This window comes from Sus scrofa, chromosome 9 (genome assembly GCF_000003025.6).
Source record: "Sus scrofa isolate TJ Tabasco breed Duroc chromosome 9, Sscrofa11.1, whole genome shotgun sequence".
NCBI lineage: Eukaryota > Metazoa > Chordata > Mammalia > Artiodactyla > Suidae > Sus > Sus scrofa.
The window spans coordinates 73,044,259-73,071,441 of NC_010451.4; the positions used below are offsets into that span (position 1 = coordinate 73,044,259).

Sequence of the window (27,183 nt, forward strand, 5' to 3'; positions counted from 1 at the left end):
TCTTTAAAGCAACCACATGAGTCAAATATTATTATTTCCATTGTAAGATGAAGGAAGATATATTTAAAAAATTAATTTTCCCAAGGTCACAAAGCTAGTAAACAGCATATCTGGAACTCTAAAATATGTGTATTTAATTATTCATATTACCTCTCTAAAAATATTATTAAGTGGTATAACTTTCTTTTTTTCCTTTTTTTTTTTTGGCTGCACCTTTGACCTGTGGAAGTTCCCCGGGCCAGGGATCAAACCTGCACCATAGCAGTGACCTGAGCTGCTGCAGTAACAATGCTGGATCCTTAACTCATTGCGCCACAGGAAAACTCTGATATAACTCTCTGTATCAAAATAGTTGTTGGTTTTCTAACTATATATTATTCATTCTATAAAAAATTATTGTCTAATTATATATTAATTTTGTACTTAATCAAGTAATCAAATATACTTGTTTGAGATTCACTAAGTGTAAGATAATATATTTGATGTGTAGGAGATTAAAAATGTGTGAGACACAGTTCCTATTCTCAAGGAATATATCAACTGGATAAGGCTATGTATAAAATAACCTAATCTTCAAAGATTCTGATTACAAAAAAGTAATGACAGTTCATCTCTCACTGTGTGGAATAATATAATGTAGTATAACTAGGTTAAGTCCTGATTTTGTCAATGATTAGCCAAGTGTTCCTCAAAAATCATTTACACTTTCAAGGTCTCACTTTCCTCATCTTTACTATAAAAATACTGACTGGATAACTGGTGTGAATCTTGCTACCTTCAAAACACCATAATTCATGCCATGTTAAAGTTATTTTGCAAACTTGCAAGCCAAGATCAAATTTGCAGATTCCCAGAGTGGTTCTCTCTTATGCAAACGTTTTCTGACCAATCTGCAACTGGGGAAACAAATTTCCTAAGATACAAGAGAAACTAAAGGTGCAAAACAATACATCGTATTTAGCTAGGGAGTGTACACTTTACACATATTAGCTTTCTAAATACACAGAGGCATCCAAAGGAAACCTATAGACTTACATTAATATGAATACATGAGATGATCCTACTTTCAGAAAACAGACATAGAAGTTATTACCTTCAAATTGAAGTAATCAGGAACTGGAGATGGAAGATTAAAGTGAAGAGAAATGAATGCCCCTTTTTTTGACTGCACTAGAACACTGTCATACTGTTCTCTCATTTCAGGCTGTGATATGGTCTCGGGGGAAACTAGTTTTAGAACTGTGTGTTGTAAAATGGAAACCTCTTACCCTGAATTCAACTGAATAGTAAGTTGTGTAATGAGAATGAAAAGTGGTTTTCACTCACTCAAGCAAAATCAATATTGAGATGCTACTGTGTGCATGATATTGTTCCAGGTATTCTAAGGGGATCTGAGATTTCACATATATGGTTCCTGTCATTATTATTTCAGATCGAGTGCAGGAGCAGGATCCCTGCAAGTTGTCAGCATCGATAGAACATTAGAGAAGCAAAGGCCATAGACTGGTGGGCAATGGTTACAGCTCACATAGTAGGAAACCAACGGGAGGAATCAACAGAGATTTGCAGCAGCAAAACACCTGAGTCTGTCATAAAAGCTAAAATCTGAGAGCATTTTTGAGAGCAGAGCAAGGCAGGCTTGATAGAGAAGTGTGGTCATTCAGAACAAGTTTCTCTCTTCCCACTTGTCTTCTTGGTTTACAGAAGGTGAATAGAAAAACTGTTTAACAACTTAATGCATGAAAATGAGAAATACTGCTTTTAAAGTGTGCTGACATTACACAAAACTTTTTTGGAAATTCCCCATTTGGAATTGTTTTCAGACCTTGCAACATAATAGAGTATTATCAAAAGTAGTAATTCTTCTATTGTGGAGAGTGGGTTTGATTTGCAGAGGAAGCTCACTGTAATTTCGAGGCAAGGCTGGTGAATAAGATGGATTATCTAATTTAATAATCACTCTAGTTTAAAATAAAACATGTTTCTAAAGAAAGGAATACTATTGTCTTAGTTCATCTTCCCTACACTCATGTTTACTTTGATTCTGCTACTTTCCCATCTGCTGGATTTTATGATTGGCATGATCTTTTCTGTCTTAATTATATGCTGTATCTAGTTCTTTGGAGTCAGCCTTAAATACCTCAAGCTCCCCTGGTCCCCACACAGGCATCTCTTCCAGGTCTTAGAACTTAACACCTTCAAGAATTTAAGTTCCATGCTTCTGATATTATTTCTTAAAATATAGCATATTTTATCTGATTATATAAGATATACATGTTCATTGCAAAAAATTCTAAAATTCCAGAGAAGCATGAAGATAACTCATTTTTTTTTCTTTTTTTGCTTTTCTAGGACTGCTTCCTGTGGCATATGGAGGTTCCCAGGCTAGGGATCTAATCAGAGCAGTAGCCACCGGCCTACGCCACAGCCACAGCAACCCAGGATCCGAGCCACATCTGTGACCTACACACAGCTCACAGCAACGCAGGATCCTTAACCCACTGAGCAAGGCCAGGGATCAAACCCGCAACCTCATGGTTCCTAGTCGGATTCGTTAACCACTGTGCCACGACGGGAACTCCAAAACTCATTTGTTTTCATCTCAGAGAAAGAATATCCATATTTGAGTGTATGATCTTTGTCATTATTTTCTCTCTCTCTCACACACACACACATACGCACGTGCACACACACACACAGATCAATTGATTATCTATCTAGCTATCTATTACACTCTATATATTATTTATAATCTATTTTCTTCTTACTACACTACGATGTTACTTCCTTTTTCATTAGTACTTCAGGCTAACCATCCTTTACTTTGGAGTGAAGTCTAGTATGTTATTCATGGGAATGAGCAATCATATTGAAGACACTTGGAGTGATTCAACTAGTGTGGCCTCTGACATTGAAGATAAAAGCAGAAGGATAATTCTATTTTGACTTTGGATTATGGTTCAGTTTTTTGCCCTTGGCAGAGAACTCCCAATAGAAATGAACTCCTTGCCTCAGGAATGGCTGTTTACTAAGTGACTTGTAAAATCACATATCATCTGCTCTCTTTAACAATTTATGGCTGGGCGGGAACAGTACCTAAATTTCCATCATGATGCTGCTTGCCACCCTGCTTGGGAGCAGATGGTAGGTATTTACTGTGAATGACCTTTTTTTCTTTAATTTTTATCACTTAGAGCACTTCCCTGCAGCAATGCCATATGTTGCACACAAAATGCAGTGGTTACTGGGTTATTATTTACAACAGAGCTGGAAGGCGTATACATTTCATTAACTGCAAGTAGGTATTTGCCTGAATCTCTGGCTTGACACTGTATTCCACCAAGGTCAGTACAAGATTATGACATCATAACCTCATAAATATAGGTCAGTCTTTATTTTGCTAGACTTTTTTTGCCAAAATAAAAAATAATCCCTGCTTTCATGAAGGAAATTGTCGTAGAATCAGCACCTGAAGAAAACTGTAGAGATAATTCTTGCTGAAATTCTAAATTACGATGTGGCCCTCTATGAGGGATTATTGGAATATAACATTTACTACGTTACTTTGGAACTTTGCTAAAGATCAGAAAAAACTGCTAAAGATTAGAAAAGATAAAAACAAAAGCAAAACAATGAAGGGCCAAAGCACTATTACTAAGAAGCTTTTATAATGGTGATTGAGCTTTTCTGCAATTTCATTGTTCAATTAACACTGGAATCTGAAAGGGATATGAAGAAAGATAATCTGGTCCATTTTAGTCAACTTCAAGAAAATTTTTGAGCTTATATACAAAATAAAAACACACCCACAGACATAGAAAATAAACTTATTATTACTAAAGGTGAAAGGAAGGGAGGGATAAATTAGGAGTTTGGGATCAACATATACATACTACTATACAGAACATAGATAATCAACAAGGACCTACTACATTAGCACGAGGAACTCTACTCAATATTTTGTAATAACCTATAAGGGAAAAGAATCTGAAAAAAAAATATCTGAATCACTCTGTTGTACACTTGAAAGAAACACAACATTGTAAACTAGCTATACTTCAATAAAAAAAAAAAGGAAACCTCTATTAAGTTCTGAATCTTTGTCAAGTATTGCCCTAGAGATACACAGATGAATAACACAGCTCCTGTTTTAGCCTGGGGTAATTATGAGTGGAAGAGACTCAAGGAAAACATAATGCAGTGAGTTCCAGGGAACAGATGTTCATGGGAGCTGCAGAGGCACAGCAAACCTCTTAGAGACCTGAGAAGGTGAGAAAAAGGAGGGGCAGGTGAGCCTTTTTGGGGTAAGATGATATTGTGATGGAAGAGGAGGGTGTAACCACGTGAACAGGGAGAAGCAGGAACAATCAATCAAGGCACATATTCCCAGTTTGCATGGAATGATAAAGACTGCAAGCATGCTGATGCCATGTCAATAGGATAAATGATACATCTTCAGATTATATATTTAATTTAATTCTTGGAACCATGAACCCAAGCCAAAACAAAATAAAACAAAAATAAACGACAAAACAGGGCTAAAATAGTGATAGTGAGAAAGACAATAAATTAATGAATTTGGGTTGTGTTTATATACGTTACATGACAACTAATAATTGCTTAGCACAAACAAGACCATGATGAATTGATTTTTTTTCATTTTCTTTTTCCTTTTTGGCCATGGCTGCAGCATGCAGAGGTTCCTGGGCCAGGGAATGAACCCATGTCATAGATGCAAACTGAGCCACAGTGGCAACAACATCAGATCCTTAACTTGCTGATCTACCAGGGAACTCCACTGATTTCCGAATCAAATCAAATATTGAGTGAATGAGTAAATGAATGAATGAAGATAAATAAAATGAGCTGTTGACCAAGTGAAGGTTTTTGCAGTTGAATGCAAAAATAATCAAAATAAATTATTTTGATGATTAATAATCTATTCACAATTACCACATATAAGAATAAAAAAAGTCTTTCTTAAATCATCTAGATAATTCATTTTTTTTTTTTTTGGTCTTTTTTCTATTTCTTGGGCCGCTCCTGTGACATATGGAGGTTCCCAGGCTAGGGGTCGAATCGGAGCTGTAGCTGCTAGCCTACGTCTGCAACCTACACCACAGCTCACGGAAATGCCGGATCGTTAACCCACTGAGCAAGGGCGGGGACCGAACTGCAACCTCCTGGTTCCTAGTCGGATTCGTTAACCACTGCGCCACGACGGGAACTCCTAAATAATTCATTTTTTACTATATGTAAATGGAGCCCACATTTAAAAATTTTCTAAATGTTCTTCTTTCTCCTATCCACCATTAGTCTTCACTCATGAGGTTTCTCTGTGAAATTTCCATAGGCTATGTCTAAGAGTGTAAAGAAAAAAGTTCAGGCTAAAAATAGAGAATATATGTTCTGTGAAATCTGAATTTATTCAGATGGGGGTATTTTAATTCTTTCGAATAACACAGAAAAATAAAGAAGATTTAGGATTTTAAAGCATAATATTCAACATTTACAGGTGTGATTATGGTTTTACTCCCGTCTTAATACTTTACACACATTGTGTATCAACATATTGAGAATGGGGCATGAAGTTGCATATGTTGAAAGAAAGACCTTATTTTTCATGTTGCCAGATTAAACTATTCAGCCAAACAAAAGTGTATTTTAAGATGCAAATGATATTTTCCTGTACCTATAATTGTTTATGCAATTTCTCCCAGGAATTTTTCACTTAAATCTATGGCTAAAGTTTAAAGATAGGTAAAAGATGGTGAGATAAATAGATAATAAGAAAGAATTGATGTAAAGAAAATATTTTAAAGTAGAAAAATAAAGTGTGTTTAATAATGACAATGTCTGGGGAATAATAAAATTCTTTTCAAAGTATTCTTTCTGTTTTCTCTTTACAGGTATCTTCTAAATTACCCAGGCTCTCATTAACTTCTTGTTGTCACATTGCCAATTATGTCAGCATAGTTTTGGCCCCAAGGGAAAAAAAATAAGAAAGAAAAACAAAAAAGGAGGAAAAGCAAAAGAGCGAACATGGTTGAGTTCTCCCTATGTGCCACTCATTGCTTTCTTTATACAAAATCTCACTTAATTCCCCCCATCCTTCTTGAGATAGGTACTAGCCTTACACTGGGACAGTCTAGATAAGGAGGTGATGAAACTGATGACAGAGTGATAATGGCAGAACCAGGGCTTTAACCCTGGCAGTTTGGATTGACAGCTTAGGTTCATAACACTGTGCTATCCACTGAATCTCCAAAGGGCACGACGTTTACTAGGGCACATGGTTGAAACAAATATGACCAGGTTTTTTTCAGTTAACAAAGAATGTTCCAACACAATCTTACTTCTGCTACCTCTTACCACACTAAACAATGGTTTGTCTGGATTAATATTCAGTGGGTGATATCTGGCTCGTTTAAAATCTTGTTTTGCATTTCGTATCTTTTCTATGTGAATGAATGTGAATCATTTTTACCAAACAATAGAGACTACTGTAAGGATGAGTCTATATAACTCCAGATTTTGTTCCATTTTTCTGCTCACATTTTTTTTTCTTTTTCTCCACTGTGTTCAAGGAACTTGAATGCTTAGGTCTGTGCTACCTGGAGTTGAATGGAATTTTTAATTCATGTCAGAATACTCTTAATCAAATAGTCAAGAATATGATTACACTTATAAATAGATTACCCCAAATCTAAAATTTTCACTCCAGTTCAATGCTAGTCGTGCAGATAGTCACAATTTATACTTTGTAAATCTCTTTCTCAGCCTGTGCTTTAAAGCAAACAGAATATTTCCACAATGTTATCTGAATATAAGGTTACGTAAAACTACTATAAAATATAGCTAAAGTTCAGCTATAAAAACAATTCCGTTGTTAAACACAATATAACTAATGATTGTAGTAAATCATAAAATTTGTAGTGAATGGTATTTTGGTATTTGTTTGGTGAAAAAGTATAATTTCCTTCTTCTCTGGCACTCTTTAATTTTTTCTGTTTCTTCATGGTGACTGGTTCTTCTTTAAGATATTGAATTCTGACTAGGTTAGACTAGCAGACTAGGTTGGCAGTTAATCCTCTTTGCATTCCCCTACACCAAAGCTGAATTATATGATCAATGAATGAAGTTTTTTCTATTTTTATGCAAACAGTATTTTTCAGAAAAAAATGCTTTCGAATTGCTCTTAGACATGTTTAATCACTGTATGTTGTTCAAAATTTGTGATTTTTTCTCCATACCCCAGGTTAATATATCCTACTTCCCTTTTCTCCTTTCCTATATATACTTTCTATAATTCTATGACATTTGTGATCTATTTTGAAAACGTGCTGTCCTGACAAACATTTCTTGATTTAGTCTAGAATATTTGTGTGTGTTTATAAAACATTCTCTAGTCTTTTTATTTGGACACTTGTTTAAAAAATAATTTTTCTCATTGTTTACCAAATAAAGCCTGGCGTTCAAAGCTCCCCATAATCTGATTCAAATGTACAGGTATCTTCTATTTTTCAAAACTTTGCTTCATGTCATTTTGCTTTTACAAAAGATCTACATTAGTATCTGTTTTAGTGGACTGAAAGGAATCTTTACAGGATTTTTACTTTCAGGAAAAAAGGTGAGAAATAGCATTCAGCATTTGTTTTGCAGGAACCGTCACAGAGGCAGCTTGAACCTCAGCAACGAGAGTGGCCAAGCTCCTTCTCAGGGAACTACAACTCAGCATCAAGCACCCATGGATTTGAACTGTCTATGAGTATCTGTGATTTATCTTGATTTATTTTGTGCATTGATTGGCAAGACATGTCCTAAGGTTTGCTTTACACAATTTTGGTTTACACAAGGTTTCAAAGGAATGCTCTACTTTCTGATAAGAGGGGGGGAAGGGAGGGGGAACCTGTAACTATTCCTCACTGTATCCTACACACTAACCAAACTGGACCATTTGCCAAATACTCTGACCTCTGCTTAGTATCTGTGCCTGCTGTCCCTATTGCCTGAAATGGTTTTTCCAGACAATGACACTTGCCCTAATCATACCCATTGTTCAAGGTTCATCTCAAATGTAACTTTCTGCAATGTCTTCTTTCCAGTTATAAGGAATGTTTTCCTTTTCTGAATTCTCTTAGACTCATAATATTATAATGATAATAATGGTCAACAGCTACATAGTATTTACTATGGGTCAGTCACTGTTCTAAGCAATTTACATATAGTAACAGATTTAATCCTAATAATAACCCTATGAAGTCGATACTATCATTATCACCATTTCTTTATACAGATGAAGAAACTGAGGCACAAGAGAAGTAAGGTAATAGAGGCAGGGTCTGAGGCCAGCCCTTCTGGCTTCGAAGGTCTGGTTACCATGCTCCTTTGTATGCTTCCCTATGGTATCTATGACATTTTACCTCATACATTTTATTGTCACACTTTCTCACTTCTGCTAAAATACAGGATAGCTTCCAGTTTCAAGATTCAGTGGTTCCATTTTTCTTAGCTTAAATTTTGATGGTTTTGCACTGAGGTTCCTGAACTTCTTTACAAAAGCCACTCTACTCTCTTCTACAGTAACACTCTGTATGTCTGCAGATGTACCCCTTGTTGTAGAGTATAAGATTGCTGATATGGGATATTTAAAGTACTATTTGACTCCCAAGATTGAGGAGGAAGAAGGATCTTAGGCACTATATACCTAAATAGCTGTATACCATATTGTATATCTGTATCACAGTAATGCATTCCACTTCCTAGAAGTTGCTTTTCCTGCCCCATTTCTAGAGCTCAGTTTTATTGCTAAGCTTGATCTAGTTGAAAAATACCCTACATTTTATACACATGCTGGTGCTTTTTACCAAAGAGTTAATAACACACTTTCTCAAAAAGATTCTCTCAATTTTTGACTGAAGAAAATAGAATATAGGAGTTCCTGTCCTGGTGCAGCGGAAACGAATCCTATTAGGAACAATGAGGTTGGGGGTTTGACCTCTGGCCTTTCTCAGCATGTTAAGGATCTGGTGTTGCTGTGGGCTGTGATGCAGGTTGCAGACCTGGCTTGGATCTGGCATTGCTGTGGCTGTGGTGTAGGCTGGCAGCTATAGCTCCGATTAGACCCCTAGCCTGGGAACCTCCATATGCTGCAGGTGCAGCCCTAAAAAGACAAAAAGACCAAAAAAAAAAAAAGAAAAAAAAAAAAAAGAAAAAAGAAAAGAAAATAGAATACAGATGTACCGATAATACCAACTGTCTCGATTAACTCAATGTTTGATTGATGTCAGTCAGTGGCTGTTTTTCAAACAGTACTTAATTTAACCACAGCAATGTGGTGAAGTAGTTTCAACAATCTCCATTTTACAGGTAAAGCTCAGAAAGGTCAAGGGGCTTCTTAAGGTCACGTGAGTAATGACAGAACTGGTTTTTCACTTAGGTCTGTCTACTCCTAAGCCCTTAAACCCTAGGCTTTAGGGCCTTTTTGAGCATTATGCAGATATATTTGATGAGTGAATAGATATTTTTACAAAGCTTAATTCTACCCTTGTGGTTTAATCAGCTGAAACCTCCACCCTCACCTCACGGGGTGAGAAGTTTTCCTTTGTCATGCCTTACTTATTTTGTTACATGCGGCTAAGCTTCAATGGTAACTGATCAGATGACTTCCTAGTGTAATAAGCCATTGGCTCAAATAGGGGAGATTTTGCATACTCTTTCCTCTGCATTCAGGGACATATGGCCATGCCCAGAGACATTTTTAGTTGTCACAACTGGAGGGGAAGGTGTTTACTGGCATGTTGACCAGGGATGCTGTTAAACATCCTATAGTGCACAGGACAAGTCCACACAACAAAGAGTTGTCCAGCCAAAATGTCATTAGTGGGGAGGCTGAGAAATCCTGTGAAAAGCTGAAGTTGGAATGAAGCGTTAAACATATCAGAGGTGGTGCTATGACGTAGAAGGGGCTGGGGAAAATAATACAATAAACAAAGAGAGACCTTGCTTGGGTTAGTGATGATAATATGACATGAACTAAAACATCTGGTGAGCTTAACTTTGAGATTAAACAACAATAATAATAGCAACTCTAGCAACAGCAAAAAGAACCAAAGAAAATTTAAATCTGAAATAATTACTGATTCTCTGGGAACTTGAAATCCTCACGCATACATTTTCTCTGTGCTCTTCTCTGCACCCTGCCTCTAAAAACGGAGCTGAGAAAATGGGCAGAGAGAATAGCCACGCCCTGCGCTGCACTACTCATACATAACCTGAGAACATTCTTTCTCCCTGTGACATCAGCTACAGAGCACAGTCCTCTCCCAGTTTATGATAAACAACGCTTTCTTCTTGGAAGTGAACAAGTCAGTGTCTTCTGCATGGTTCTGGATTCTTGAAATTGAGATTTTACTTTGCACTGGAAATAAAGTCATCCAGTGTTCTAGGTCAGAGAACGTATCCTAAAAGGCCCCTGACCTGTATCTCAACTTGATTTTCAAGAAACAGGGCTGTTCAAGTAACTACATTTCATGACAAGACAGTGCCTAGGAAGTATAATCACTACTAGTACAGCATCATAATAATGGTAAAAACCAAATAACATCTGGTGTTGATATTCTCTGCGACAACTTTCATGAAGCCTTCCCAGAAGAAAACACATGCACATGTATATTTAAAAAACCTCCACAACTTACAATATATGGTAGGCATAATGATGTCACTTTCCATCTCACTGACAGGGTTCTTGACCAGGCAACTGTAATTCCCAATGTCTTCTTTCGTCACTGGAGCAATATGAAGGGTGTTGTTTTGGAGAGAAAAGGAAGTGGTGGAGCTGGTGTGAACAGGCCTCCCATTTTTTAGCCACTGGTAAACCAGCCGGGTGCCCCTTTCCACGAGGCATGTCAGGGTCATGTTTCCCACATGCTCCACAGCCCCAGAGGAAGGCTGAGTCTGCACCACTGGTTTCGTGACAGGATCTGCAACATTAAAAGAGATAGAAATGGGGAGTTCTCATTGTAGTGCAGTGGAAATGAATCCAACTAGTGTCCATGAGGATATGGGTTCAATCCTTGGCCTTGCTCAGTGGGTTAAGGATCTGGTGTTGCCATGAGCTGTGGTATAGGTCGAAGATGCAGCTCGGATCCTGTGTTGCTGTGGCTGTGGCTGTGGCTATGCCTGTGGCTGGCAGCTGTAGCTCGGATTCAACCCCTAGCCTGGGAACTTTCATATGCTGCAGGTGCAGCCCTAAAAAGCAAAAAAAAGAGAGAGATAGAAATGATTTTTGTCACCAAGGATAATAATAATAGTATTTTAAAAAAATGTCTATGAGGTCTTTCAAATATTAAATCCTAAGGAAATGATTCCAAAGTTTTGCACTTTGTAAATGTAGACAGTTTAATGGTAATTAATGAAGAGAATAAAGAAGTCATGGCAAGGAGTTCCTGTCGTGGCACAGCGGAAATGAATCTTGAGGTTGCGGGTTTGATCCCTGGCCTTGCTCAGTGGGTTAAGGATCTGGTTTTTCTGTGAGCTGTGGTGTAGGTCGCAGCTGTGGCTCGGATCTGGCGTTGCTGTGGCTCTGGCATAGGCTGGCAGCAACAGCTCTGATTAGACCCCTAGCCTGGGAACCTCCATATGCTGAAGGTGTGGCTCTAAAAAGACAAAAAAACAAACAAACAAACAAACAAAAAAAGTCATGGCAAATACAAAATGATAAAATATAAAAATTGATTGCAGAGATAACTGATTCTAGAACTTCCTCTTCGAGGGTTTTCTAATGAAAACCTTTACTTTATAGATAATGTGATTAGTGGTAGAGAACATCAGCTTCCTTATCTCTTCCTGTTCATTGGGCTTTCTCTCCACAATAAAGGTATACTCTCAAAGGCTAAGTTCACATAATTATTTCCCTCTATTAATTCGTCCTAATATCCCAAGAGCAGCTGGTTGAGATTGAAGTGGTGAGCTCAAATGCCCAGCCACCATCTGCAAAATACAAAGCTCATATATATTATACTTTTGGGGGAGTGAGAGAAAGTTTTAGAGAATCACATTTGCACCATTTATTTTTCCTTCTATGTAAGTGAACTAATTATATGTTTTAATTGCTGTGCATTTGTACTGCAACATTATGTTAGTCACTGTACCATGTTAGTCACTTTAACAAACCAAAGCCTGTGATAATCTCCTACGCATGATTACAGGACACACACAGAGATGAGTAACAGACAGCTGGCTCCAATTTTAGCTTTCAATTTCCTATCAAGTTTTAATTGGGGTTTAAGATGCAAACTTTAATTGCATCTTCTCAGGTAAATCTGTCTTGATTCATGCTCACATTTTTTTTTTTTTACACCAGAAAACATGCATTAGAGCATCAAATAAAGACCTAATCCTTCATGCCAGAGAAGATAGAGAAAATGAAAGATAAGGAGAAAGGAGGTTGGAAAGCAACTTGTAGGGGAGCTGACTGGTTCTGAAGCCTCCAGCCTTTCTGAAGATGGGTGCAATCAAGCTGTCCACTCAGTTTAACCCTTTATATTCCCTGGTGGGAACAAAGGATTTGAAACAGCTTTTGTTTACATTATTTTGATTTTAAAAGAAAAATGAATTGGTAGGTACATTTATTATGTAGAAAAAGCTTATATTTCAAATATGCCCATGTGTGGAAATATATGGGTATGGGATTAGTTAAATAGGCAATATTGAAGTTCTCTATGAGGAGAACCAATCATTAAAATAGACATCGTTATTATGATCATACACTTGCATTTTACGGGTAACTCAGATGTGGAAGTTTCCCAAGAAGATTTTTTTTACCTAGGCCCTAAACTACTATTAAGACCTTTCAGTTATAGGGGAAAGGGGCAAGATAGGAGTAGGTTATTAAGAGGTAAAATTACTGTGTGTAAAATAAATAAGCTATAAGGATATATTGTACAGTACAGGGACTATACCCAATATATATATTTTTAATTTTATGGCCACACCCACATCATATGGAAGTTCCTGGGCCAGGGATTGAATCTGAGCCATAGCTGTGACAACACTAGATCCTTTAAGCCATTGTGCTGGGCCAGCGGAATTCAACTTGCACCGCCACAGTGACCCAAGCTGCTGTAGTCAGATTCTTAACCCACTACACTATGGCAGGAACTCCTATAGCCAATATTTTATAATAACTATAAATTTTTTTGTAATTGTTAGATTTATTTCTATCCCTCCCGCTTGGCAACTACAAGTCTGTTCTCTGTGATTCTGCTTCTGTTTTGTAGATAGGTTTAATCTATATAATTTGAATCACTATACTGTTCATCTGAAACTAATATCATATTGTCAATCAACTATACTTCAATAAAAAAATGTTAAAGACCTTTTGGCCACATTTCCCTAAACGGATCCAATTTACTACACATTAATAAGTAATGGATATTCTGCTAAAAGTTTGGGGGAGAGAGAGGATACTACCCAGGAGAATTTCATGAAGATATGAACACATCCTCCTTTTCTCTCCCCTAAGTTGTTCTCCAGGCGTCTGCTGCCACATCCCATGTCTTTGTTCCCCTGCAGTCTCTCCAGTTCCCACTCATTTACTACGCATATATTACTGACTGCCTATGAATAATGGCCAGCATCAGGGTTTAGGCAGTGAGGATAAAGCAGCAAATGATACAAAGCCCTGCTCCCACGGACCTTGTATTGTGGGCAGGGAAGAGAAACAATAAACAAATAAAAATATATGATACGTCCAGTGTTATGGAAAGAATAAAGCAGAACTCAAGATAAACAGTAACTCTCTTCCCCCTCCTCGCCCTTCCTGTTTGGAGAGTGAGGTTATACTTTACATAAGGTGGTCAGAAAAGCCTTCACAGATAAAGTGACACTGGCTGAGACCAAAGGAAGTAGGCAAGGGAACCATCCTAGGAGAAGAGCAATCTGGGTAGAGTGAATAGTCAAGTACAAAGGCCCTGTGTGGTGAGTGTGTTTGGCCTGTTCTAAGAAGAGCAAGAAGGCCAGTGTTGTCAGAGCAGAGTAAGTTTAGGGGAAGAGAGGTAGGAAATGGGAGTCAGAGAGTTAGTGGGTATGTTGGGGGAATCTCCTTGGGCCTATGGGACATCATCAGCACTGTGGCTTTGATTGTGAGTAAGAGAGGAAGCTATGATAGGGTTTTGAGCTGTAGGAGGTAGAGTAGAAGCCAGAGACTGGGCAGCAGGCTGTTAGGACAGTCTAGGCTGGAGTTGACGGGGTTGAGTGAGGTGGTAGTGGGGGTGGCAAGAAGTGATTCAACTCTATCCACATTTTGAAGTCAAAGCTGACAAGTTTTACTGGTAGACTGGAGGTGGGTTATAAGACAAAGAAGGAGTCAAGGGTGATGACAAAGTTTTGGCCTGAGCAACTGATGGAATGACGTTGGCATCTGTTAAAATGGAGGAATATTGTTAAATAAATAGGTGTAGAGGGGAAAATCAGAAGTTGGGCTTTGGACATAGTACATTTAAGGTATGCTACCAACATATTTCAATAAGGAAAATAAATGTCTGAAAGTTAGCTGAACCCTACTCTCCCTCAGAGGACATTCCCAGCAACATCTGTTGTTCCTTAAGTATGATCACTCAGCAAGTCTCATCCTTCTCCAAATAGTGTACTAAAATTGAAAAAATATATTTATGTAACAAAAATAGGGCTCTTCCCGAGGTGCATTTTGCTAACAAGAAATAAACTTTTCTCCATCTCCTTATATAGGCAACTTTATTTGGTGGTTTCCAGGCAAACAAATAAGAGGTTCTACTTACTGCCTGATTACCTTTAGCTCAGCGCTGTGCATATCCTTTACACATGTCTTATTTAATCCACAGAAAGCCTCATGAGGTGGCTTACATCATTCATGCCATGAGATGTTGAGGTTCTGGGGGTTAATTCATTTGCCCAAAGTTGCAGGGCCAAGACCTAAAGCCCAGGTAGTCTAGTCTCCTGAGCCATTGCTATCATGCTACTTGGCTGCCCACGTCACTTACAGTGGACTTACCATCAACGGTGACTTGAATCTTCTGACTAGCCGACAGAGTTCCATTTCCCTGAATGTTGACCTTGACAATGTAATTGCCTTCATCAGTGAACTGCAGTGGGTTGATGAGCAGAGAGGCATTGGGAGGCATCATGGTGAATTTGTGTTGGTACTCCAGGTCGGGAACCACAGACTTGTTCACAGAGCCTAGTAAGTATTTGGGCATCGTGTGGGCTCTCTCAAACAGCCATATGATCTGGATGTCTGATGCCGGAGTGTGGAATCCATAGTGCACAGGGAGGTAGAGAGCATGGCCCCTCATGCCATGGACGGTGTGCGATGGCACCGCCACTTTCAGCCCTGAGCAAGCACCTGCCACAAAGGAAAGGAAGGCTATAAAGACCCTGAGCCACATTTCACAATCTATAGGGGGCAATACAGAGAGAACCTGATCAGGTGATAATCCTTTACAAAGAAGAGAGGCTTCTAGGTACTGACTATTCTAGTACCGGTTACCTGTACAAGTAAATATTTGCCTCTGAGACCTGCATGTTAAAAACTCCACCCAAAGACTACGTTGATTGCATGATCTCTTTAAAGGAAAGCTGAAAAGGAAAAGCAGAAGTTATTATCTTCGACTGTTAAAGAATAATGGGAAAAGGAGAACTGAGAAAGATTATTAGTTCTAAAGTCCAATGAAACCTTTAAAAAATGTGAAATTGTGGTTGTATCTGAGTCATATCATATCCTAATCCAACTATGTGGTTGAGGGGCGACTTCCTCTCAAGAATCTTCCCCCAGTTTATGAAATGGCTTAACAGTCTATAACTGGAAGTTTTCACCTTTAGCCAAAGCTTTGCCTAAAGCAAACATCCTAATTAGAGTGGCATCAAACCATTATCATTCATGATTGGTTATTCCTGCTCAGTAGCTGGGATCTGGCTGGTGTGTTTGAGGAAGAGCAGGAGGCAGGAACAGAGAGCAGAATGGAGGAGGAAAAGCGTGGTCAGCAAGGTAGAGGAGCAAGATCAAGCGATGCCTTGGGGTCTTGGCAAACACTTTGGTGATTTTACTCTGAGTGAGATGGGACACAAGTGAAGTTTTGTGAGCAGAGAGGGATAGGGATCTTCCTTTTCAAACAACAAAAAAATTTTTTTTAGGTGTGTTCTATCTGCTGCGGGGACAGACTGAAATAGAGGAGTAGGGAGACCATTTAGGAGGTGATTGCCATAAAAGAGGCAAGAGATGACTGTGCTGCAGATAAGGGAGGTAGTAAAAGGTATTGTGAGAAAAGGCTGGTGGTGCTAACAGGATCTGAGTACACAGTGTGGGTGGGAGACAAGAAACAAAGATGAGGCATGAGTGATTCTAAGGTTGTTGACCTGATCAACTGGAAGGACGAGTTGTCACATATTAATGGGCATCTAATAAATTAATCACGAGGAAGACCATGAGGATACATTCTGGGGGAAAGATTGGGAGTCAGTTTTGGACATGTTCATTTTAGAGGCCCATTAGACAGCTAAGAAGCAACACTGAAAGGACATACTGGGCATTAAGGCCTGATTAAAGTGCACTTAGGAGAGAATGAGGGGCCTGGAGGGTCTTGGGGCATGAAGCTCTGATATAGCCATTGCTCCAGGCTTCCTGCCTGCCTGGCTTGCTTGGGTCCAGGCACTCACTGGTATGTCTGCGGGTTTCTTCCTAGTTTCTGGCACCTAGAGATTTCTCCACCTTTACTTTGAACTGTATATTGTTTTACTTTATCTAGCATTTATATATATATGCAAATGAGAAGAAAGTCCTTAGCTCAGGTTACTACGTAGTGAGAATCCCAATCAAAAGTTCATTTCAAAATCCTCATTTTAAAGGGGAACAATATGGTACCTACATCAATGAACATTTGAAACAGTCAGGTAGAGAATGGGAGGAATTTCAATGTGAGGTCTTTTAAATAGTGAGGGGGTAAAAAGAATGGAAAAGAAATTGGAGACAGTGGTATAGACAACACTTATGGGGAGTTTTGCTGTGAAAGGGAACAGAAAAATGTTGTTTTTTTAAATTTCTTTTTTTCTTTGGGTAGATGCTGAACAGTATGTTTGTAGCTATTGGAATGATCACTAGAAAAAGAAATCTTTTTTTTTTTTTTTTTCCTTTTTAAAGGGCTGCACATGCTGCTTATGGAAGTTCCTAGGCTAGCATAGAATCAGAGCTACAGCTGCCGGCCTATGCCACAGCCACAGCCACAGCAATGCCAGATCCGAACTGCACCCGTGACCTGCGTCACAGTTCACGGCAATGCCGGATCCTTAACCCACTGGTAAGGCCAGGGATTGAACTGGCATCCTCAGGGATACCAGTCAGGTTCGGTTCCATTGAGCCACAATGGGAATTCCTAGAAAAAGAAAGCCTGATGAAACAGAATAAAGATAGGTGAAGGTGGAATAAAATCCCAGGTGAGGAGAAATGGAAATTTGGGCACAAACAGAGATATCTTAGAATTTCAACTTTGTCATATACAAAATGTAAATATGATTGCTTCCCCTTTTTCATCTCTACTAGGAAGGGGACCTTTTAAAATTTATCTGAATCATGTCATAAAAGGGAGGGAATGGTAGAAAGGTCTGTTTGTACAATGGTTTTTTTTGAGAAACTGAAAGATGTAGATCTGCTCCTGTGGAGAATCAAGTTCTATCAATAGTAAATTTCTTTTTCCCAGGGTGGAGGTTAGAGCAAAGATTTCCATATGACATCACTTATATGTGGAATCTTAAAAAAGAATACAAATGAACTTTTTGTGGGACAGAAACAGACTCACGGACTTTGAAAACAAACTTACAGTTACCAAAGTTTGGGGGGGGGGATGGATTGCAGGTGTGGGATTGGCATATGCACACGGTGGTCTATGAAATGACTGTCCAATAGTGACTTGCTTGTATAACACAGGGAACTCTACCTAATATTCTGTGATTATCTATATGGTAAAAGAATCTGACAAAGAATTAATGTGTGTATACATATGTGAATCACTTTGTTGTGCAGCATAAATTATCTCAATATTGTAAATCAGCTTATATCAATTTAGATCAATATTTCAATAAAACTTAATAACAAAACAAAACCAATCAGAGCAAAGAACCCAAGAGAGGAAAGGACAAAGAGAAAGACAAGAGGAGGTTAGAGGGAGAAGGGACGTCTCGATGTTTAACCGAAACTGATCCTACAGGCAGAAAATAAGGTGACCCTATGGGAAAAATAAATGTGTCTTACAGTCTCCTTGGTCTCTGTGTGTATTTGCGATCGATTTGTAATTTTTTTTTCCTGATAATGGGATGTACCTGAACATTTATTTTAGTGATACGGTCTGTAGCAAAGGAGATACAAAGGTATGAGAATTTTCTTTTCTGGCAAGTGCAAGAATGTTAAATTTGTAGTTGTTCTAATTTGAATTATTAGAGAAAGAAGGAAAAAGAGGAGATAAAGTGGATTGCAGAAAATGAGTAGTGGTTTCTGCAAGGAAATCCTAAGAGAGTTAAAGGAAGATGAGAGAGTAAATCTAGGACTTAAAAACTGATGATGTCTGAGAAATATGAAGCAGAGACTGGTAGAAGGGAGCAAAGCTTTGAAGTCATAGATACAGAAAGACATTGGGCATTTGAATGGGGACTGTGTGTTATCTACATGAAACAACATGCATTTACATGCCTTTCATTGAATTGGTGATAGGAAGCTCCTATAAGTTCCTGGTAAACAATAAATAAAAATTAGTTTTTTAGTACCCACCGTTACTAACTTAAGATATGTAAACTATAATTTTCACTGTATTTATTATGTTGCTTGTTTCCTTTTTTACTTTAGTGAATATGGAAGTATTTCTGAGGCTATCATGGCTCATTCTTGATCTTGGACTCCCTTGTTCATATAGTCTTAAGTTAATCACCTGGAAATTCCCTGGAAATAAGAGATTTCAGGAACTTATTCTCTAAACCTGCAGAGAGATTTCTGAATGTGATACTTTGCGAAAGTTAAAAGTCCACTGAAACGCAAGGTCTTAGAACAGAACACATACTTGGGATAAAATGGTGATTAGTCAGTTAAGTAACCTTAGATAAGTCATTTTAATTCTCTAGACCTCAGTTTATTAGATGAGGCCTAAGACCTCCCTCTATTCTTTATGTTCTTCGTTATCTTGAGATGCCTTTCTCAGGGTAATAGCTACCCACATCTAAAGAGGAAAGGCCTGTATTTTGAGAAGGCCCAAAGAATTCTGAAGTATTGAGTCTCAGGTTTTAGTGAACTTACTAAGTTGTCAATCCCTGGATATCCTCGAATAAAGTGGCAGTTTTGTGGGGGGTTTTGGCCAAGGAATCAAGGGAGATGGTGGCAGTCCACACCATTACCTTGAGAAGGCACACGGAAAAGCTTCAGAGCTACTGACCTAAAACTCAGTAGTTGCCTCAGAAAGTGAGCAATTTGGTCATTGACTTATCAGTCAGTTAAATACATTTCACAGCTCAACCTCGAAACCAGCTAGACTGAGTTGTGGATATAGATGGCCCAAATGCAATTCTGGTCAATCTGTTCTAAGCATTTGGAAAAGTCATTGCAGAAGTCCTTATTTACTTTTTTCTTTTCTTTTTGGAAAAAGGGGAGGAACTCTTTTTAGTCTACTTTTTTGTGTATTGAATTAAAAAAGATTAACTGAGATTGTAATATTCTGAAAATGGTTGGGAGGCACTTTGTTACATGGAGTGTAAGCATGACTGGCAGGGAAATGTTGGTAACTTTTGAATCTTGAATCAGAATGTTGCAACTTAAGTATGAAAAGACTACTTGGAGGGTCTATGACTGAAGTGAGGGGAAGAAATTTTATTTAATAAAATATTAAATACAATATAAATATTGTAGCCTGGGAAAAAAATGAAATTTCTGTGGTAGAAAATAACATTTTATGTGGCATTTACAATAATAATCATTAAGGGGAGTGAGCTAGTTCTTTGGTCTATTTTAGAAACTGCATCATGTAATAAATAATACATTACCCTCAATAATGTCTCTGAGTTTATTCAATGCTTATCTTATAAAATGATATGAAATCATGTCATTTAATTTTTTTTCAGAATGTGTGCTTTTTCAAATGTATGTATGACAGTGAGAGATAGCACAGGTGTTACAATAGCTATTTGCTTAGACTGCCTACACCTTTTTTATTGGATAAATTATAGGTAGCGAGGTATGTGTATCAGTGAGGAATGAAATTTTCTTTGTATTTTTTTTTTATTTCAGCCACTGAAATCTTTTTAGACATGAACCTATTGAAATGATGCAATCTTTACTTGTTGTGAACTTTGGGAATAAGCGGATAACTGGATGCTTTTTCTACATTTTAGGAACACATACTCTTTTGCCATTGCTCTATTGCCCACTACATATGTGAGGAATCTCCGCTGTCAAAACAATAGTTTATTAATTTTAAAAAAATTAGCCTCAAGTGCTCTTTTCCAGTTGTATGAGAAAACCTAAACAACTAAATTATTGATTTTAGAAAGTCAACCTCGGTAAGAACAAATAAATTTTAAGGAAAAAAAAAAGACATAAAATTAATTAAATTTTAATTTCCTTTTGATATTCAAGAAATTTGGACTTAAAAATCAATTTTATTATTAGATACACTAATACTTATTTTTTGAATATAAAAAAGGTAAACTCTTAGATTTTTTGCACATAAGGCACTATATTAAACTGGAGAGCATTCATAATGCCATTAATAGTCTGACACACAGGTGTTCCCATCATGGCTCAGTAGTTAATGAATCTGACTAGGAACCATGAGTTTTCGGGGTCAATCCCTGACCTTGCTCAGTGGGTTAAGGATCTGGTGTTGCTGTGGCTGTGGTGTAGGCCGGCAGCTACAGCTCCGATTAGACCCCTAGCCAGGGAACCTCCATATGCCCAAGAAATGGCAAAAAGACCAAAAAAAAAAAAAAAAGAAAAAGAAAGTTTGACATACAAAATTACAGCAATACTTTCCACTTTAGAGCCTCCCTTAAACTATAAAACAATGACATTATAAAGGAATGTCCAGGGAGTTCCTGTTGTGGCACAGCAGAAATGAGTTCAACGAGGAACCATGAGGTTGAGGGTTCGACCCCTGGCCCCAGTCAGTGGGGTAAGGATCCGGAGCTGCTGTGAGCTGCAGTGTAGATTGCAGATGTGGCTCAGATCTGGTGTTGCTGCGGCTGTGGTGTGGGCCAGCTGCTACAGCTCCAATTAGACCCCTAGCCTGGGAACCTCCATATGTCTCAGGTGCACCCTTAGAAAGACCAAAAAATAAAAAAAAATTAAAAAATTAAAAAATAAAGGAATGTCCAGTGTTTAGGAACACTTGTCATATTGTGAAATTTATCTATATTCCAGCAACAAAAGACTCCCTTAACAAGTTTCACTGTATTGAATGTAAACATCAGACTTCACAAAGTGACCTCTAACTGTAGCTCAAAATAGTTGACATTTACTTTCCCATTACCATGTATGATATTAGTAAGCACAACACAACTATTGTTGACTGAAAACAAACCCTTGAACTTTTAGAGAAAATAGAAATTATGATGATGTACTTCGAATAGACTTTACAAACTACATTTGGGGCTAAAATTTTAAAAGATTTTTTTAAAAAGAAAAAAATAAAATTGATACTCAATATTCTAAAACACAGAAAAATTTCAAATTACTGATGGTCTTTACAACATACTACTGATGGAAAAAAATTAAATTTGTGTAAGAAAGAAAGTCTTAAGGGATAATAATTGCTTTAACTACTTATGAGCATGCTATCTATTTTTCTAAAGTATTTTAAATTTTATTTTGGTAGAATTCTTCAAATGAATTGTCTCTAAGTTCTTGTTAAAGCCCATTACAAAAAAATTACTTAGGAAATGACAGCAGTCCTGTTGTTATAAAATTAAGTGGGGCACTGACACACAGGATGCTTTGAAAGCCCAGAAAAATGCACAAAGATAAAAAGCCAGTTATGGTAATTGTTTAATTTTCCTAAAAATTTCAAGAACTAGAAATCTATATTATATAGGCTTGAATTTGACAACATAAACACTGGAACAACAATCAGAGCTAGGGGAAAGTCAAACATTTAAAAAATTACAAATTATACTTTTCAAATGTGTGGAATATGAATATTAGATATTTAACATTTATTATATATAATTAATTATTATATATGCAATACATAATTTAAATAACATTCACATTTACTATGAAAACTATACCATGAGATACCCATGAGTGCAAGGTTCTCTACTGAAGAATGTTAAACTTAAGTTGGTTCTTTAGCTAATTTGCTCTTAAAATTCAAGGAATAAAGTCATATTTGAATTCCTACCTATTGAATATAAACAAAACAAGAAACCAACTTGACTTTTAATGCAGATAAATAAGAAGAATGGAAAGAGAACATCTGGTGAAAATAATGACAAAAACTGTGTGAATTCTGGAAAAAGACTCCTTTAAAGAGAATTTGGCGAAAATATTAAGGTAGAGAAAAAAATTTAATTGAACTAGCCATTGGACAAAGAGAAAGGCTAAAGGCACTGGAGAAATAATACATTTTCCCCTATTGTGGATAATATGTCTTTTGTCAGTTTGGAATCTCACTTTTCCCCACATTTCGTAAGACAGGTAAAACACAGGCAGAGCTAAGAGTCTGCCACAATATCTTTAACTAAAACATCCATAAACTATTTTCATAAACTAAGTTTCACTATAAGCAGTTACAAATTCAAGACATTAGACTACCTGCCAAAGTAAAATGCATTAAAGAGTATTAAACCTATATCTAAACACTGCTTTTTACAAGTTTTTAGAATGTTTTAACTTTCTTAATGAGTGCTATTGACAACAACTGTTGTTCTAACAAAACAATAACCACCTATTTATTGAATCTCATTTCTCCTAAATGTTCCTGCTTCTCTGCTGGAACAAAATGTTATTGTTTAAAAGGTTTTGAGCTGTTCTTCAATTATCTGAATGAATCTACAGCCTAAAGCAAATATTTACCTTGTGCCCACAATTTTTTTTAAAAAGTAGATAAAATGCACTTACCTAAGAGAAGGAGGTATACTTTGCACTGAAAGACCCCAACCATGCTGCTGAGGGGCTCCATGAAAGCATCCTGTCCCATGCATGCAGTGCCCTGTTCCTGGTGGCAACTTGGTTCATGGACCAGCAGCTGCTGGTTTATTTGCCAGGGAAATTAGCGGTGAGGTAACAGACCCTAGCCTGCCTCTTGCTTCTGTGATTTGAATACAGAATGAATGTGTATACAAAGGACACAGGGAGTGGGAACACCTGTTATGTGCTCTGCAAGAATACAGGCTTATGACATTCAGAACAGCTTCTTAGTGATGATCAATAATTGGCAGCATATTTCATGAATTATTCTTAATTATTAATAATCACATGAACGAAAATGTCCTTTTGAGTTTGGGGTTTGGGTTGACTTTAAAGAAAAACAGTATGCTTTTAAAATGAGAGCATATTGTGAAATTTCCTGAAAAACAAAAGCTGGCTTCCTATCATGCAAAACTATGACATAATTTTGAAATTAAATTCTTTCTATGAAAATTTCACCTATCTGCCATATAGTTATAGATCACCATGAAATTACCAAGTAATATGTAAAAGTTATACCAAAGAGAGCAACTGTGTATCTTTAAAAATATATTTTTCTATGAATTATTTCCTGTTACAAATGTATCCTATGGTTTTATTGAATCTGCAGATTCATGCTATTTTTAAAAGCAAACCACAGGTGTGTTTCCCAGTGACACTGAATCATGGACTGTGCGTGATTATAATGAAAAGTCTATGCCAACAGATACTATCTGAGGCCACATTTTCACAGCTGAAGCACAGAGTAAGTGAACCAATGACGCAGAGACGATATTGTCTGGGTTACAGATTTCCAGTCCAGCCTTTTCACCACCATGGCAGCATGGAGTTGGTGCACTTTCACTTAATTTACTAAGTTATAAATTAACATTTCTTTCTTTCTTTTTTTTGGGGGGGGGGTCTTTTTGCCTTTTCTGGGGCCGCTCCCACGTGGCACATGGAGGTTCCCAGGCTAGGGGTCTAAACGGAGCTGTAGCTGAAGGCCTATACCACAGCCACAGCAACGGAGGATCCTTAACCCACTGAGCAAGGCCAGGGATCGAACCTGCAACCTCGTGGTTCCTAGTCGGATTTGTTAACCACTGAGCCACGACGGGAACTCCTATATTAACATTTCATTTCATCTACAACAGCAAGGTTCTAGTCCAAGTCTTCTATAAAAAATAAAAATATATAACCAAATCTACATTAAATCCAGAAAAATTCCTTATATAAATCATGTTTTAACAGTAAAGGCTCACTGAGTTCAATGATAATAGGGCAAGGAAGACTATTCCTTTAGTGTAATCGAAGGTCAAAAAAAGAATGATGGTTATTTTGGAATTCAAGTTTTGAAACACTTTTTGCACTATGGCTTCAAATGCTTCCACAAGTGCTCCTACAGGCAAAGAAAATAGGTGACTGTTGGAAAACCTGAGGCCTCTTCAGAGGTCACTTTATGACCTCTCCAAGCTTCAGAAAAATGATAAGAGCTTCCCCCCCAGGTAATTATTATACCACAACTTTCTCTGTGCTATCTGTAAATCTTGTATATGCCATTTAGAGATAGCAGCACTTATCTCATTAACCTCAATTGATTTTATTGCATGTTTATTTTTCCTCTGGGCTCCTCAAATACAAAGACTGGTCTTATTCATTTATGGACCTAGTATAGTGATTAACTAGTACCTTTGTTAAGTTGTTCCTCCAGAAAAAAAACCCAAATGCTCCTTGGCCCATGTCTTTTGACTCTCAGTTGATGCTTAATAAATGTACATAAATTTTAATACTGGATTGTAAAAAATTCGATCTGAAAGGTAATACTGAAATTCTACAGATAGCACAGACTCCCCCTCACATTTTAAAAATCAATATTAAACTCTAATTGATTTTATTAAATAAGCTCTTTTCTAGTGTTTTTCAAACCTAATGCTAGCTCATGATGAAATTTTTGGGGTTCTAGGCAAAATGAGAAAAACAAAGATGATGGAGTGAGTTTTTCTTAATGTTAAATTCACTCAGTTTAGAAGACTGATTTTTATTCTGATATTTTTTGTTTCTATTGTTTTATATTAAAATATCCTTTATTTTATGACATAAGTTATAATAGATGTTACATAAATAAAATGCCTAAATGGGAGTTCCCGTTGTGGCGAAGCGGAAATGAATCTGACTAGAAGCCATGAGGTTTTGGGTTCGATCCCCGCCCTCGCTCAGTGGGTTAAGGGTCCGACATTGCTGTGAGTTGTGGTGTAGGTCGCCGACGCTGCTCGGATCCTGCATTGCTGCGTGCCTATGGCATAGGCTGGCAGCTGTAGCCCTGATTCTTTCCCTAGCCTGGGAACCTCTGTATACCGCGTGTGTGGCCCTAAAAAGCAAAAACAAAACAAAACAAAACAAAACACCCAAAAAACCCAAAAAACAAAAGACAAAAAAACAAACAAACAAAAAAAGGACAAAAACCCCAAAATGAATTAGGTGATGTTTTCATGTCTTGGAACACAGTTTAAAAAAAAAAAAAAAAAAAAGACATTTCCCCCTCTAGTGGCAGGCAGTAGATATAAAATCGTACCTGCTGGATAATTTCAGAATTTAGGATGTTTACATAGGAAGCCACATAAGATAATGTTAAAACATAACTTCAACTGTTCTCAATTTTTACATCATTATTAAAGGTGGTTTAAAGTGTTTTTCTTTTTGTTTTGTTTTTGCTTTTTAGGGCTGAACTTGTAGCATATGGAGATTCCCAGGCTAGGGGTCTAATTGGAGCTGCAGCTGCCAGCCTACGCCACAACCCCGAGCAAGGTCTGCGACCCGTTACCACATCTCAGGGCAACGCTGGATCCTTAGCCCAGTGAGTGAGGCCAGTGATTAACCCCACAACCTAATGGTTGCTAGTCAGATTCGTTTCCACTGCACCACAACGGGAATGCCTAAGGTGTTTTATCATTCTAAGAAATTTCCCACATCGACATCTCATATCTCACCTGTAACCTCCTCAGGGGTTTTGCTTTACCATACTGCTCAAGAGACTGTTTATTGATCTTAATTATATTTGCATTTAAAGTGGAAAAGCTGATTAACTTAACGAATCTATATGCATGGGGATTAAATTTCAAGCAATGAAAGGAGTGGGGGGGGGCTGTGTATGTATGTGTGTATGTGAGAGAGAGATGGGTGGGTGCAAGGCTTCTTTGCCATTTCTCAAATCACGCTGTAGTTTGCTGACAAGTTTAAGAAAGGCTGGTCTTGCTTGATAAAGCAAACAGTCCTCCACTGTTTCATACATCCACATTCATTTCATACATCCACATTCATTATTTACTAGTAATCTATGAAAGTTTTGGAATGGTAGGAAGACTTTGGAAGGAGAGGTGGTGAAATGCCAATGCCGAGGTCAAAGTACAACAGTGAGGACCAACAAGAATGGGGAAAGCATGCCGTCTTATGTTCTAATTAGAAAGCTCTTGGGAAAGATTCGAGTTTCCGGGGAAGAGCCGGCTGCTAGAGACGGCATCATAATCACCTATGCCTGTGCTGGTGTTCATTTTTTTTTTTTTTTTTTTTTTGGTCTTTTTTTGCCATTTCTTGGGCTGCTCCCGAGGCATATGGAGGTTCCCAGGCTAGGGGTCTAATTGGAGCTGTAGCTGCCAGCCTACGCCAGAGCCACAGCAACGCAGGATCCCAGCCTCGTCTGCGACCCACACCACAGCTCACGGCAACGCCGGATCCTTAACCCACTGAGCAAGGGCAGGGACCGAACCCGCAACCTCATGGTTCCTAGTCGGATTCGTTAACCACTGCGCCAGGACGGAACTCCTGGTGTTCACTTCTATGTAGTTACATCTCCAGTGCTGCCTCCCAGAAGCCTTGATCTCCTCATGTGGGTGCTAAATGACCATGCAGCAATGCCCTCTTTCCTGGGCCCCCTCCAGGGCACTGCTTTACCTTCAGCACTGTGTCCTGTTTTCCACTACTGCTTGCTCAGGAAGTGCAGTTATGTCACTCAG

At 37.8% G+C, this 27,183-nt stretch overlaps 1 protein-coding gene across 16 annotated transcripts in view; it reads right to left on the bottom strand.

The window, feature by feature from the left end:
* Positions 1-27,183, bottom strand: part of HEPACAM2 (HEPACAM family member 2) — a 54,594-nt gene that overhangs the window by 23,980 nt on the left and 3,431 nt on the right. For 8 of the 16 annotated variants that reach the window (XR_002347042.1, XR_002347044.1, XR_002347043.1 and 5 more), the window contains exons 2-3: positions 15,032-15,382; positions 10,698-10,982 (exon numbers count right to left, since the gene is read on the bottom strand). Coding sequence is in view for 11 of the 16 variants with exons in the window: in XM_003357438.4 (XP_003357486.3) it covers positions 10,698-10,982; positions 15,032-15,332 (586 nt within the window). In the remaining 5 variants the exon portion in view is untranslated. Of the gene's footprint in view, positions 1-10,697; positions 10,983-15,031; positions 15,441-23,125; positions 24,095-27,183 lie in introns of those variants that run through there. The other 8 variants (XR_002347041.1, XM_021102396.1, XM_021102388.1 and 5 more) reach the window with 6 other exon arrangements.